The 13,902-nt window shown below is 38.8% G+C and overlaps 1 protein-coding gene across 1 annotated transcript; it reads right to left on the reverse strand.

Moving 5' to 3' along the window:
• Positions 1-10,541: 10,541 nt before the first annotated feature.
• LOC132197482 (protein fork head) lies at positions 10,542-13,046 on the reverse strand. The gene is made up of 2 exons (XM_059620801.1): positions 12,822-13,046; positions 10,542-12,763 (listed from the first exon to the last, which is right to left on the reverse strand). The coding sequence occupies exon 2, from the start codon at positions 12,370-12,372 to the stop codon at positions 11,059-11,061; it is 1,314 nt and encodes a 437-aa protein (XP_059476784.1). The 5' UTR covers positions 12,373-12,763; positions 12,822-13,046; the 3' UTR covers positions 10,542-11,058.
• Between the last annotated feature and the right edge of the window lie 856 nt (positions 13,047-13,902).

The raw sequence follows: 13,902 nt of genomic DNA on the forward strand, positions 1-13,902 counted from the left end.
ATATTAAAATTATGAATAAATATTTTCATACACAATTAAAATAAATTTGCAAATAGTTATTCATACATAAAAAAATATTAGGATTATTTTTTATTTTCAATGTATTTTAATAATCAAGTAATGTTTTTCAAGTTTGGGAGCTCATTTTATTATTTTAAAATGAATTATATTACATTTATTTCTTTATTTTTTTTTTTAAATAGCAACTTTTTAATCTGCATTTTTTTATTAGCTCCTTCATGAAATTATAATAATTCAAAGATGCTCTGCTGCTGAAAGTCGCGTTGCATATATGAGAAGCATTTATACATAAAACACATTTTTTTCCACTCCGTTTGTTTATCTCTCTCGCGCTATTTTGTTTTCCTGTCTCGCGTACAATTTCGCTCTCTGTCTCTCGTGCATGGCAGCGGCAGTTTGCTGAATTTCAGATGGTAAATCACGGGGAAAGTTTGCGAGGTAAACAGAGTCAGCGCGCGGATGAAAAAGTGGAGTGTGCTTGGCTGTGTGCCGGCGTCGAACAAATGATGTGCGCGCCCGCGAGTTCTGCACTCGGGCGGCTCGTAATTTGTTTACAAAATGGAAATTTAATTAAAATGCCTTTTCTCACTTTGGAATAGTTAAATATTGAAATTGTTATTAATGAAAATTTCAGGTTAAATATTGAAACAACCCAACTCTCATTCGCTACTCAAGCAGAGAGCATCCTCTCTCTCTTTCCCGCAAACTGTGCTCTCTGCTGATGGAGCGCGTGCTGCGAATAAGTTATTTGAAATGCTGCTTCGCTAATGAAATTCTTATCAAAACTCACGGCCCACTCATTTCAATATTCAAAATTGCTCTCAAATTTTCTTAGAATTGTAATACTTGCAAGAATTATGTATCAATTATGAGGGGAAATTGATGTAATTTATATAATTTCCTTGTGATTTTTTTATTTGAAAAGAATTTTATTAACAATTTATTATGCATTATGTCACTTAATAAAATTTAACAAGTGAGATAAGCACCGGAATTAAATGAAATTTTAACTTTACAAAGAATGGTATGGAATAGATGCACGAGAATTATTTATTTATGCACCAAAGGTGAATCTATTAATTTTTGCAAAAAGCGCGAAAAAACGTAATCTATTACTTTCAAAAAATGAAAATATATTAATTTGTAAAGTAAATTAGTATAAAAATGCAATTATAATATAAAAATATAATTACAATGAAAACTCAATGAGTTTTTCTCTGATTAGCATTTTTTTTTAAATACGTTTATTCAAATTTCCATGCAAACTACATACGAGTCAATAAATATTTCATGATAAGTTCTGAATAAAAGATCAGAGTGCTGTATGATAAAAGGGACTTTTTCCCAAAAAAATTCTCTGCAATTGGAAAGGCTTCGTTTTAAGCGTTTTGGAGCAGCTTCTTTTTGATCCCCGGCGCTCATAAAAAAGCTCTGCCAGAAACTCGTCTGCTATTCAACAACAAAAAAATTCAAAATCAGCCCTCGCTGCTGCCGTTTTGCACTTCATGATATTCACAAAAGAGGCGCAGGCAGCCAGGGTTATATCTCTCTGGAGAGATTGGAATATTCTAATATCACGGCGGCGGCACCAGCACTCTCTCGGCTCTTTCTCTCTGAAGGAAGGAAAAAGCAGCGAGGCAAGGACGGCGGGCGACGTCAGGGGCGCACGGCGTGGAGTTTTGTTTGCACAAGGCTTCAAGTGAAATATTAAAACCTGCGCATAGAAAAGGGGGATGCTGTTGGAAGAGATGGAGCCGCGCCGCTCTACTCTTATTCCTGCCGCTGCTATGGGGAAGCGAGCGAGAGAGAAAGAGAGAGAAATCGGGCTCGCAAGAACTTCTCCGGCCTAAAGTTGGCGTTGCAACTTATTCTGCATTCACTCTCTATAAAAAACAAAGACGAAGAAGTTTGCAAACAAAGTTGCTGAAAACATTTTTCAAACTCCAACCCAACTAAAAAATATAAAATGTAAAAAACTTCACACATTTCGTGTTTATTCCGCCACAAAAATTTATTAATAAATATAACCAATATAACATTTAGAAAAATAAATTATTACACATATCGGACAGGTTCATATTCAGGACGAATACTATTTAATTCTTAAAAAAAAAACCCCAGAATGTCCCAGACCGGTATTTAATTTAAAGACTATCAACTTGTATGTGAAGAGCCCAGCTGAGTATATGTTTCATTTCAAATTAAGATAATACATAAAAGGATGTGAAAATTTATTTCAATAATATTCAGATAGTGAAATAAAGCAAAATTATTAGTTTGATGAGCTCTTTTCCGTACAATATGTGAAATTTAAGGATTAAGCTATTTTTTATTTCAATTAAAAATTTTAATTTGACAGTTCCGACTAGCTCTAGCCCTCTCTGTTGAGGAAATAGAGGATTTGAAATCATTAACACAGACAAATAAACTTTGTTGAAGCAGTGGGGCATTGATCCAATTAATTGGGGGATTTACTCCTCCGCACCTCTCCTATTTAATCCATACACGCGCGCTCTGCACGCTGGATGACATTTTGCTGCATGATGATTGCTCGGGGGCGCACACCCCAGCAAGTCGACAATGGAATGGAAACAATAATCAGCGACACACCTGCTGCACTCGGCCGCGCTCACGTCCTCCGCTCTGACGGCTCGACTCGCGCGCGCGTCCCATATGGCGCGAATTGCGTTTTTAAATATTCAAATTGCCCCCATTCACAGCTTATTCTTATCTGCGGCTTAGCACGCATTTCACATTGTAGACAGCTCCTGCAGTTAATTGCTGTTTACTCTGATTTTGCTGGCACGGAAAATGCATTTAATTTATAATGTGCTTTCAAAAAAGCTTTTTGAATAATCATTTGCTATCTGTCTCTCTTTTTTCAGAACATTTAGATAAAAAGAAAATACTCAGAATATACAAACAAAAGGTTGGCAGCTTCCAAAAATAATTATATTTAAAAAAAAAAAGGAAAACTCTGTGTAAATAGTATTAGAGTTTTGCTGATTTAAAAAAAAATCAATGAAAAAGTCATTTCAATAATTGAGATATTTTTCTAATTCCGTCATAATATGTCAATCCCGATAATACAGTGTTTAGTGTTTTATTCCAGATTTCTATTGGAATTTTTATATTTTGTTGTGTGTTGTCAATGGGTTAATTAGTTGTGGTTAGATCCAATTTGCGTGTGCGGCGCATCAGATTGCTCGCAGTTTAGCAAATAAATGGTCTCCCGCTGATCCACGCAGCAAGTGGCGGTCCCCTGGGTGTGTATGCAATGCAGCACACACACACTCTCTATGCCTATGCATTATAATAATACAAATGTGTGGGGCTGGGTGGGCTTGAGAGAAGAGAGAGTGAAAAGCGGAGCTGACAGCTGACATGCACACCACGTCATGCCGAATCATCATTCATTACCACTGCATGCCAAATTGGAACTAATTCTCGTGTTGCGGCCGGCCGGCTTGAGCAATGCACATAATATTCAATTTAATTTCACAGACGCACCCAAGGGATACTATATATGTGGTCGCATATACAGTGCATTATTTATTTTGAGCGGGGAATTAATTTAAGAGAGCATGAGTGCATCAGAAGATTAATTTATTTGCTGGTTTGATGTTTTGATTTTTACAAAGAGCTAATTATGAGCGCTTCTAATTTTGAAAATTTTTTGAGTGCCGATTCGTATATTTATGTTGGAAATTTAAAGACATATTTATTTTAATGAAAATGTAAGGTAATATATTTTTCTTCTCACAGTCGGACACAATTATAATTTTAGTAATAATTTTTTTTTCCAATTTTCTATGTAACTAATATGGAAATAGTTAAAACATAATTTACGTATCCTGTCATCACTCAAGAAGTTGGTATGGCTACATAGCTTAAATTAAACCTTTTTGATTTAATTATTTTTAATTTCAACCGCAACAATTATACTATATTTTTTATTTATTATTTAAAACAATTTAACATCTGTATTATTTTAATATCAAGTTGACGCTATGTTTTATGAGCTAAAAATAATCTTTTTAAACAGGTTTTAACAATACAATTTTTATTTTCATCTCCAGATCATTTCAGAAAGTATTTTTATTTTAAAAATCAATACAGGACTATTTAAAAGCATGAATATGAGAGCAAATTCCTTTGATATAATGTTTTGTATTCTTCGTCCGCTCATGATTATTATTTTGAGTTTCAATTATTTATAAATTCTAACAATTTTGTGTCAATCTTTAAATTGCAGAAAAATGAAGTTATAGTGTGTGCATAAATTTGTTTACAATTTTTTGTATCCTGTATTTGGTGTTTTTAGGTGAACTGCTTGACAGACATGCACAGCAAGTTGCATACCTCTCAATAACAAGGGGTTGAATCGTTTGCAAAGATGCGTCTCTTCCAACGAGAACTCGTTACCCACTGGATGTTTATAAAAGTTTTCATTAGAAGTGATTTCAAAAGTTGGAACGTTCGCTTCAACAGCTCGAGCGCACGTGCCTCTCGCGGCAGTGTAAAGCGCGAGTGTTGTAGTTTGTACATAATAACGCTGCATCTGAACAATAAACCGAAGCCAAAGGCGCTTGCTGCTCTCATTTTTGTGTTATCCTGCAGGCGGCAGGGTGCAATAAATGAGCTGCTAAATGTCACACAGGAACAAAGCAGCATCAGAGCAGTTAAATGAGAGTAACAGAAAAGAATGGATCAAATTTGTTATTGCTAAACGTTCGCACCATTGAGACGCGGCGCTCGGAAGCCGCGTGAGGAAGATTCCAGCTGCAAATAATAAGTCGCGCACAATGGGCCTCCCGTTCTGGTAATCCGACGTTGATGATGACAAAAAGCACGCAGGGGTTTCAATGCCGCCGCCGTGTAGTCTCAAAATACCAAGTTTACTGCTCTCCTTTTTGTGAAATGCGCAGTTGTTGCATTCTCCGCTTAATCTAATTTGCATTCTTCTTTTGTGTAAAATGGATTTAAATTGTAGCAAATATAAAAAAAAACGTCAAAGGCTTATCGACATGTTATGCTAGAGGATTTATTACTATTTCCGCCCCCCCCCCCCCCCCCAAATAATTTATGTGATTGATTTAATTTTTATATGTAATTGTTAGTAATTTTTCGTTGAGTGTTATTCCGTGTGAAAAAAATTAAGATTAAATTTACAATGCTGAACCCAGGCCGAACTCAAGCAGGAAGCGACAATTTGGAAAGGAAAAAAACATTTAAATTTTAAATTTTTATCAGGAATTATAATCCCTCTCTGATTTTTTTAATTGTAATTATTTTACAGTTGTTTCTCACAATAATTTCATTATAATATGTTGAACAAATCACAAATTATACTGGAAATTTCACTCGTTCAGTGACGATGGTTACATCCTAACTTTTTTTAGTTTTATAGTTAGTTAGTTTTAATTGACATAGGTAAATTAATCGTCTGAAAAATTATATACACTGTTGAGAGGAATAAAAACTTGAATTAAATTTTAGTGAATTTTAGCAACTAATCGTCATATTTCTATATGACTTTTTCTCGTTCACAATAAATATGCTAAAATTTAGATTAACTTTTTAATTGATTTACCATTTCAGTACAAATAAATCTGTCTTTGTGCCAAATTGTAAATTTTATTTTATTTATGCGTCATTAGAGCAACGCAATCTGGGTCCTTAATTGGAATGTAGCAGCAGCTCGTTTCGGGAAAGCGACGATTGGAAAAAAGTGCACGGTGGCAATCAGTCAATGATGCATGAAGCAGCTTTGACTGCTGCGGGACTAATTTGCTGGCGGGACCGCTTCTCTTATATCAGAGCCGATGGAGCGGTGCGCGCCACTAATTGGCTGTTTTGATAATTCGCTCCACTGAATCAAAGCACGGCTGCTGCTTCTTAATTGATGAGCCATTGGGCCGTGATAAATGCCCCGTTTACACAGAGCGAGGTGTCTGCGCGCCGCGTTGAGGAGGGGCAGATAAGATAAAGAGCGGCGGCTGGACCACGAGGGTGCGATCTCTCTGAGAAAAGCGTGTGGCTCTATAACATATAATCCCAGTTTCTTGTTAAATGTCACGCCAAAATAAACTGAGTCTTTGGAGGCGTGTGGAAATTCCGTTTTGTTGAGGCAAAAACTATTGTCAATCTTTAAAGAGCAGATTCGTCACGATCGACGTGATTTTGATTGAAATTTTAAATTTTCACAAATTATTTGTTGCTGTGAAATAGGATTTTTGATTGTGTTATTCGTGCAACGTTTGGAGCAGCGTTGTGTTTTTCAAACGGGCCTTGAGTCAAAAAATCAATATTAAATATGACAGTTGATTATTAATTCCATGCATGCGGGCATGTGATATGATGATGACTTCGTCAGAGGGGAGTCCCTCAAAAGCGGCTGACACGCCAACTCTTGCCGCCATCATTGCAGCTTCAAAGAGCGCGACTATCAATGCGTGCGCATATCAAAGCAAAGCAACATGATAGCATGAATCTATAATTTTTATGATTTAGTTAATTTAAAATTGCGTTAAAATTAATTTTTTATATTATTCATTTAATATTATAATATTTATGTTTCTGCAATTACTGTTTAATTAATTTTAAAATGAGATTAAAACTTATAGAGTTAGCTCTAGGTTTTTTTTGCTACGTTATATTGATCTCACATTCAGATGTATTTTTGTGTTAAATTAAATACATTTACTTGTAGGTTTAAAACAAAAATAACAAATTACATTTCAAATTTCTAGATTGTATAGAGTGAATTAAAAAATATTGTTATAACACATTAAGTTGCTCACATAGATAATTAACATAAAATATTATTATTTTAATAATAATTTCACATTTCTAAATTGCTTTGATGATAAAGGGAGCTGCATTAATTATTTTTTTTAAAGTTTGTTAAGATAAGATCCTGTTAATCTCAAGAAAAACGTATAGAGTTCATTTCAGAACTTTTGAAGTAAAAATATCTCGATATTTTTATTTTTTATCATTAGTTTCATTTTCTCGTTATGCTCATGGCTTTCTACGACACAAGTTATAAGGTGGCGATCGGCGGTGATGCACTTGGCAGCAGCACCTCAAGTGAATGGCCGCTGAACACACACCACCATCTCATCATCGCCGCGCGGCTGTTTGTTTACTCCTCTTTATAATGTGATAGCAAAATTAATTGCAATTAAGTCTAAGTGCTTCTAAGAGCGCAGCACCTCCTTTGCATGTGCATTAAAAGCGTCGGCCAACGCTGCGTGCGAGATGCTGAATGAAATCATTTGTGCACACGGCGTGATTAGAAAATTGTGCACTCTCTTGAGATATATCATGCAGTGATGCTTATGTATCGGCGCTAGAAATGCGCACGCATGACACTCTATTATTTATTTTCATGCTTATAAAAGTATAAACATACAGAGATCTGCGCCTCTCATTATCAGCGAATGAAATTGCATGTCATATATTTAAATTGTTATTGTCGCCAACACGCCATTAAGTGGAGCACCAACCTCCTTAAGATGCACACACGTGCTATAAATAATTGATTGAAAAAGTATCTTGGAAATAATCACCACTTGCACCATACTTATTAATTCAATGATATAAAATCAATTTTTCAATAGCAGAACCTGTATACAACAGTCTATTTATATAATTTAAATGTAATGAAAATTATACATATTTTTTATAAAATCATTTACACAAAATATTATCAAGTACTTCTTATACAGTAAAAAAATCTAAATGAATTTTTAGATATTCAATAATCTTAAATTGCAAGCGACTCATCATATCAGATAAAGTTAGTTTTGATTTAAATTTTAAAAATGCAATTAGGACGCCGGTTCTAAACCATTTGGCCGGCCGTCAACAGTTTTCTCTGTAACAGCGAAGTTAGCAGTGGCGGCGCTACATCCCGTTATCTTATCAATTGTGACACCACGCCAAGAGAGAGAGAGATGATAAATGCAAACTGAAAGGCACCAATAGTCTCGCGGCAGCTAAAAAAATCACCGCCCTGGCTGTCCCAAAGCTGCGAAATGCGCGTTAAAAATGACACTTTCACGCTTTCCACCGCTGCGTGCAAGGTGAAAGCAGAGGCGTACGTTTTTCATTTGAAAAGTGCAAAAAGTAGGTTCTAATATTCATAAAATAGAAAAGGTGCTAAAAATATAATAACTCTCTTATTAATGAAGTTTGCCATTAATTAACAAAATAAACCATTTTTTAATATTGTAATACATATACAAGCCATCTTTCATCACAATTATTGATGCAGACAAATTGGTTAGTTCAATATTTTAATTTACACTCTTTAATCTCCTTACATTAAATAAATAATAATTTTTTTACAGACCGAGTGAACTATCTATTAATCTAAAGTCTTATGCCACTACGTACTCAAAAAATTTTATTTAATTATTGACTTTGTTGTATTCGTTCTGAAAATCCAATAACTTAAAGTTATTTTGCTGTTTATTTGTCAATACAACACATTGCTTAGATTCAATTGTTGAAATCACTAATTCCTTAAATTGAGAAAAAAATTGTTGATCAAAACGGCACCAACACTAGCAAGAATTTTGCTAAAACTTCGGAGATCAAACAGGCCCCATCCGCCGCAGTGAGCCTCGGTTGACTAAACTGTCATTCTTTTATTTAATATTTAATAATATTATCAGTTCATCATATGGCATAGAGGCATGAATTAAATGCGTGGAGATGATGACGTTTTATTTTAGGAAAGATACTCTGGGGGTGACATCAGCTTACCTCAGCATAGCACTGGCACCAAGGACACTGCAGAAAAACAAATGGCGTAGAAAATGAGGCCGCGCTGTTATAGCTCATCAGGCACGTTGCAAAACTAGCGAACAAACATTGCTAATATTATATTATTAAACCTTTTTCAGACCTTTGTGATTTAATAAAAAAAAATAGAAATTATAATTTATTATGCTTTGAATCATTTACACTACATAATAAGTTTCAACTCAATTGACTGCCTTTTTGTTTTGATCCAAAGCGCACACATCAGGGGCAACAACGATTTCAAAAGAGCGGCAGCGTTTTTATATCTCTCGTGGAGCTTGAGATGTGGCTTGTGCGCCTTCGAAGAATGTACCAGCAGCGTGTTTGTCACCATGGCAATTATCAGGTAGACGCGTCACTCCTTGACTGACTGCGATGGCTGTACCCAGAACTGTGACTCTCTTGCCTCTGATAATACGGTCAAATTTATGGCACCGCACCATTTCTATTCTCCGCAACCAGGAAAAAGCATTTTTGAAAACCTTGGGATTTACCGCAGGAAATAAATCAATCTAATTTGAATTATTGAGTATAGGAGGCTAGTTCCAAAAATATTTACCTCTTTATCTTAGAGCTTCTATTAATAATAGTTAAAATTTAATTATTAATTTCATATTTTTATAAATAATTTTCAGTCTTTCACTTTTTCTTTCAAATATTTAATTACTTTCCAATTTTTCTATTGAAAAATTAAGTTCTATATTTGTATAGGTTGTTTATTTGTTTGTGAAATTAAAATTTGGAAAATTTCAGTTTCAAACATATACATTTATTTCTCTTTTTCTGGTGATAAAGAAATTCGTCAGTTTTTCGTCAGCAGCAGACTATTTAATATATATTAGAGAATTCTCATTTCCTCTGTATATCGTACACATTTACAAATTTTGCATCAATAAATTCAAAAACATTTTATATACCAATAATGTCACATTTTGTATTAGGAAAACCATAACAAGAATAAGTAATATTGGATCAATTCAAGAGATGCGGAAGTATCTGTGTTGCATGATGCGATTGTGTGTATGTTCTGTATTTTTATTTTTTAAATGCGTGTGAATAACGCGTGCAGAGAAACAGCAAAGTTAGCAAACACCAAAAATTGGAGCACAGTCAAGATCTTGCAGTGAGGATTTCGTTTTCAAAAAGTACAACAGAGTCTCGCAGCTTAAACACGGAAAATTATTTAATTTTATCGAATACTTCAGCAGATTCTAAAAAGTTGAGCTCTATCTCGCACAATATAATAAACAACATATAGGTCTTTGAGTATGCTGCAAAATTAACCAGTTAAAAGCGATACCTGAAATGAGCTTTCCGGAACAGACAAAAAAAGAAATAAAATTTTTCGGAGAAATTTTTCCATCGTTCGGCTTTTAAACAAACAAAAAATTATAGCGCGGCGCAACACCTTCCATATGCACAATCATGAATGAGATTTCAAAGAGCAAAATGTTTTGGGAAAACTATATATTTGATAAATGGGATACAGCGAAAACTATATTCTATTGTTATTGTGGACTAGTTTCATTCAGCAAATATTTTTGGGGAAATTAATTTATAATCCTCTCGTGAACACATCATTTATATGCAGCGATGAAATTATATAAGAAAAACTCTTAAAACATAAGAAATTAATAAATCAATGAACCGGGCAAGGAGATTATAATAATAATTGTGCGTGTACTCGGCGCCAAACGAAATTGTTATTGTTTTTTTTTCGAGAGTGGATGAGAGAGATAGTAAGTGACTCACCAATAAGACAAACAAAACGCGCGCTCTCAATTATCTAATCAAGAAAAAAAGAATCACCACCATTCACGAATGATCGAGTCGGCCGCCGATTTCGCGCGCGCTCCCAATTAACAATTACGAATCAGCAGCGGCTGCAGTCTGGCACATAAAAATATGTATTAATTTTACAATAATATATTATCGTATGCACATGGTACAAATACAAAATGAGATTTGCCACTTTCCGAGTCCACGATTAAAAGAGAACGAAAGCGTCCACAAAGGCGCGCAAGAGATTTTCATTTGGGAGAGACGATTTTTTTTTTTAAATTTTAGCACACTATAAACTTGATTTCACTGAAAGGCTGCAGTGTTTCTGCTCACTTTGCTCGACCTGTACTTGCACGCGGCGGCCGCGGCCGCGTAGGGGCCGTTGGGCTGCTGGTGCTGCCTAGGGTGCTGCTCCACCTGCTCCTAGGCAAGGGGGTACTGTCACAAGGTGGTGGTGCTGGCCGGCGGGTGGTACAGCGAACTCTGGTAGTAGCTGCTCTCCTGGCCGTTCGGAATGGGACTCAGGGTGTTGTAGCCGGAAGCGGCCGCGTACTGCGCGGCCATGTCGTAGGTCATCTTGATGTCCGACTTGCTCTCGGTGGGCAGCAGCCGCGTGATGGAGAACGGGTGCGTGGCCACGGCGTACGGCGACGCCTCCTGCTTCAGGTGGGCCGCGGCGGCGGCCGCCTGCAGCATGTGGTGGTGCTCGGCCGTCAGGTGCGGGTGGCACCGGTTGACCATGGCGGCCAGTTCGGCCGACTCGTGGCCGGGGTGGTGGTGGTGGTGCGCCACCGGCGACTGCAGGCAGTTCTGCATGTCCTGCTGGTGCATCAGGCTGGCCATCGCGTCCGACGCCTCGATCTTGGGCTGGTGCAGACTCATCAGGTGGTGGTGCTCCTTGTCCAGGGCCTTGAGCTCCTCCGGGTGGTGGTGGGGCGTTTTCTTGCCCGAGTCCGAGGACGACGCCGAGCCGGTGGACTTGTGCACCTGCCGCACGGCCTCCTTCTTCTCGTCCTTGAAGCGTTTCTGGCGGCGCAGGTAGCAGCCGTTCTCGAACATGTTGCCCGAGTCGGGGTGGAGCGTCCAGAAGGAGCCTTTGCCGGGCTTGTCCGGCGTCCGAGGGACCTTGACGAAGCAGTCGTTGAAGCTGAGCGAGTGGCGGATCGAGTTTTGCCAGCGCTGCTGGTTCTGCCGGTAGAATGGGAACAGGTCCATGATGAACTGGTAGATCTCGCTCAGGGTCAGCATTTTGGTCGGCGAGTTCTGGATGGCCATCGTGATGAGCGAGATGTACGAGTAGGGCGGCTTGGCGTGCGTGTAGCTGCGGCGGTACGTCTTGTCGGCGCGCGCCCTTTGCAGGGCGGCCGCCGAGTTGGGCGACGTCGCTCCCTGCGGCACCGTGTCGGCGGCCATGGACGCCGAGGCCGAGTTGATGGCGCTCTGGTAGCCGCCCATGGAGGCCATGCAGGCGCCGTTCATGGCCGCGGGGCTGCCCATCGAGGTGTTGTAGGCGGCCGACATGGACGAGGTCATGCAGCTGCCGTTCATGCCCATCGGGCCCATCCCGGCGGCCGAGCCGAGGCCCATGCTGGACGCGAAGCCTCCGGAGGCCGTCTGCGGCGAGCACGAACTGTTCATGGGCACGCACGACATGCTGGACGAGTTCATCGAACTGTAGGTGGGCGTCATGGACGAGTTGGTCATGCTGGAGGAGGGCGCCGTCGCGTCCGGATACAACTTCTGCGAGGACAGCATGCTAGCCGCTGATCATTCTGCCAACAAATTCAACAGGTTTTGGTGCGGAAAATGTTAAGAGAGCGCGCGCCCGGACTGATTGGAAAAACAAACAGTCCTCAGTACACACACCGCACACACTGGGTCCAGCTATAGTCACTCTCGGTCTGTCCGTGTGTACACCGAAGAAAGAACGTTGGGAAAGTTTACCGCTCTGCTATTAAGCACACATTGCACTTCACTCCTCGCTAATGGTCATCGTCGGCGGCGGCGGCGGTCGGTACACACAAAAACGTACTGGATCACGTGGTGCGCCCTGCTATGTTGACCAAAGGGGGCCTGGCTGGGCTGCAGCTGCCGGTGCGCTCTTCGGCTATTTAGCTAAGAGGAGATGAGCAAACTGAGCGTGTATCTGCGGAAAAGGACTTGAATTAAACCGAGGGAGGCTCCACCACACCATTCCCACTCACCAGCACGCCTGCGTCCATGTCCGTCGAGCCGTCGACTCCGCCTCCGGTCGCTATGGCGACGCCAATCGTTCCTCGCGCTCGCTCCGCCCTCGGCACGCACGGCAGCCGCGACGTCTGCACCCCTTGCCTTCCTTGCAGTAGACGGATGCTGCTTTCCACCCTGGCTGTGCGAACGAATGTTGTCAATGCACCGCGGCCGATGCTCTCTCTGCTTCTGCTACCCCCGTCGACGCTCGCGCCGCGTCGTGGCCGACCTCTCCAACTAGCCGCACTGGCACCCTTGAGCAAGGTGAGTCATTCATTCTCGCTCTATGCTCAGGGATGACTTCCTTGCACGTGATTCAGGCGCCGCGGCATAATCGCCTTTAAATTGCATTCTTGCCACTGGCGACCGTTTCGATCCGCACGAGTTTTCTGTGGATTGCTCGAGAAGTGAAATTTTTATCAATGGAATGAAATTATAACATTCAACAAATTTAAAATAATTTATTAAAAAAATCTTCGCCGGTTATGACAATTTGATTTTTCAAATTAATGCAATTTCATGTAAATTTGATTAACGAGAAATTCTTCAAACCGGGAGATTAAATTCAGAGCGGAAAAAATTAAGTTAAACCCAAAATAAAAATATTATTCACATAGAAAACGTTTATCAATTTGAAGTTCCTGGCAATTAGCGGCAGGCAGCGCTTCCAAATTTTCTAACTTGAGAGGCGCCGCCGGGGTTGAGCTCTCCCGAAAAACTATTCGACTCTTTGAAAAAATTTAATTTTAATTTACAAAAACCTAATTAAATTAACCTCTCAATGCATTGATAATAAATAACAACTCAAGACTGTTTAAACTGTTGACAACAATGTAAAATAATAAAGGGTTTGCATGGTTCTATTTTTCTCATAAAATATAAAATGAAATAAATATAAACTTATTGTATGTGATTTTGTAGAGAAAAGCATGAACTTTCGTTACGCAATTGTAGTTTAAGTATAGTTAAATAAATTTTTGATATAATATAGCAAACGCTAAAATGTAAAATTTTATGCTTAAGATATACATTTTTTGAGATTTTATTTGAAATAGG

Source organism: Neocloeon triangulifer, unplaced genomic scaffold, assembly GCF_031216515.1.
Source record: "Neocloeon triangulifer isolate White Clay Creek 2 clone unplaced genomic scaffold, ASM3121651v1 ptg000001l, whole genome shotgun sequence".
NCBI classification, from domain to species: domain Eukaryota; kingdom Metazoa; phylum Arthropoda; class Insecta; order Ephemeroptera; family Baetidae; genus Neocloeon; species Neocloeon triangulifer.

What these genes read in the sequence shown, in the direction of transcription:
- LOC132197482 (XM_059620801.1), bottom strand. Translation starts at nt 12,372, where the DNA reads ATGCTGTCCTCGCAGAAGTTGTATCCGGACGCGACGGCGCCCTCCTCC.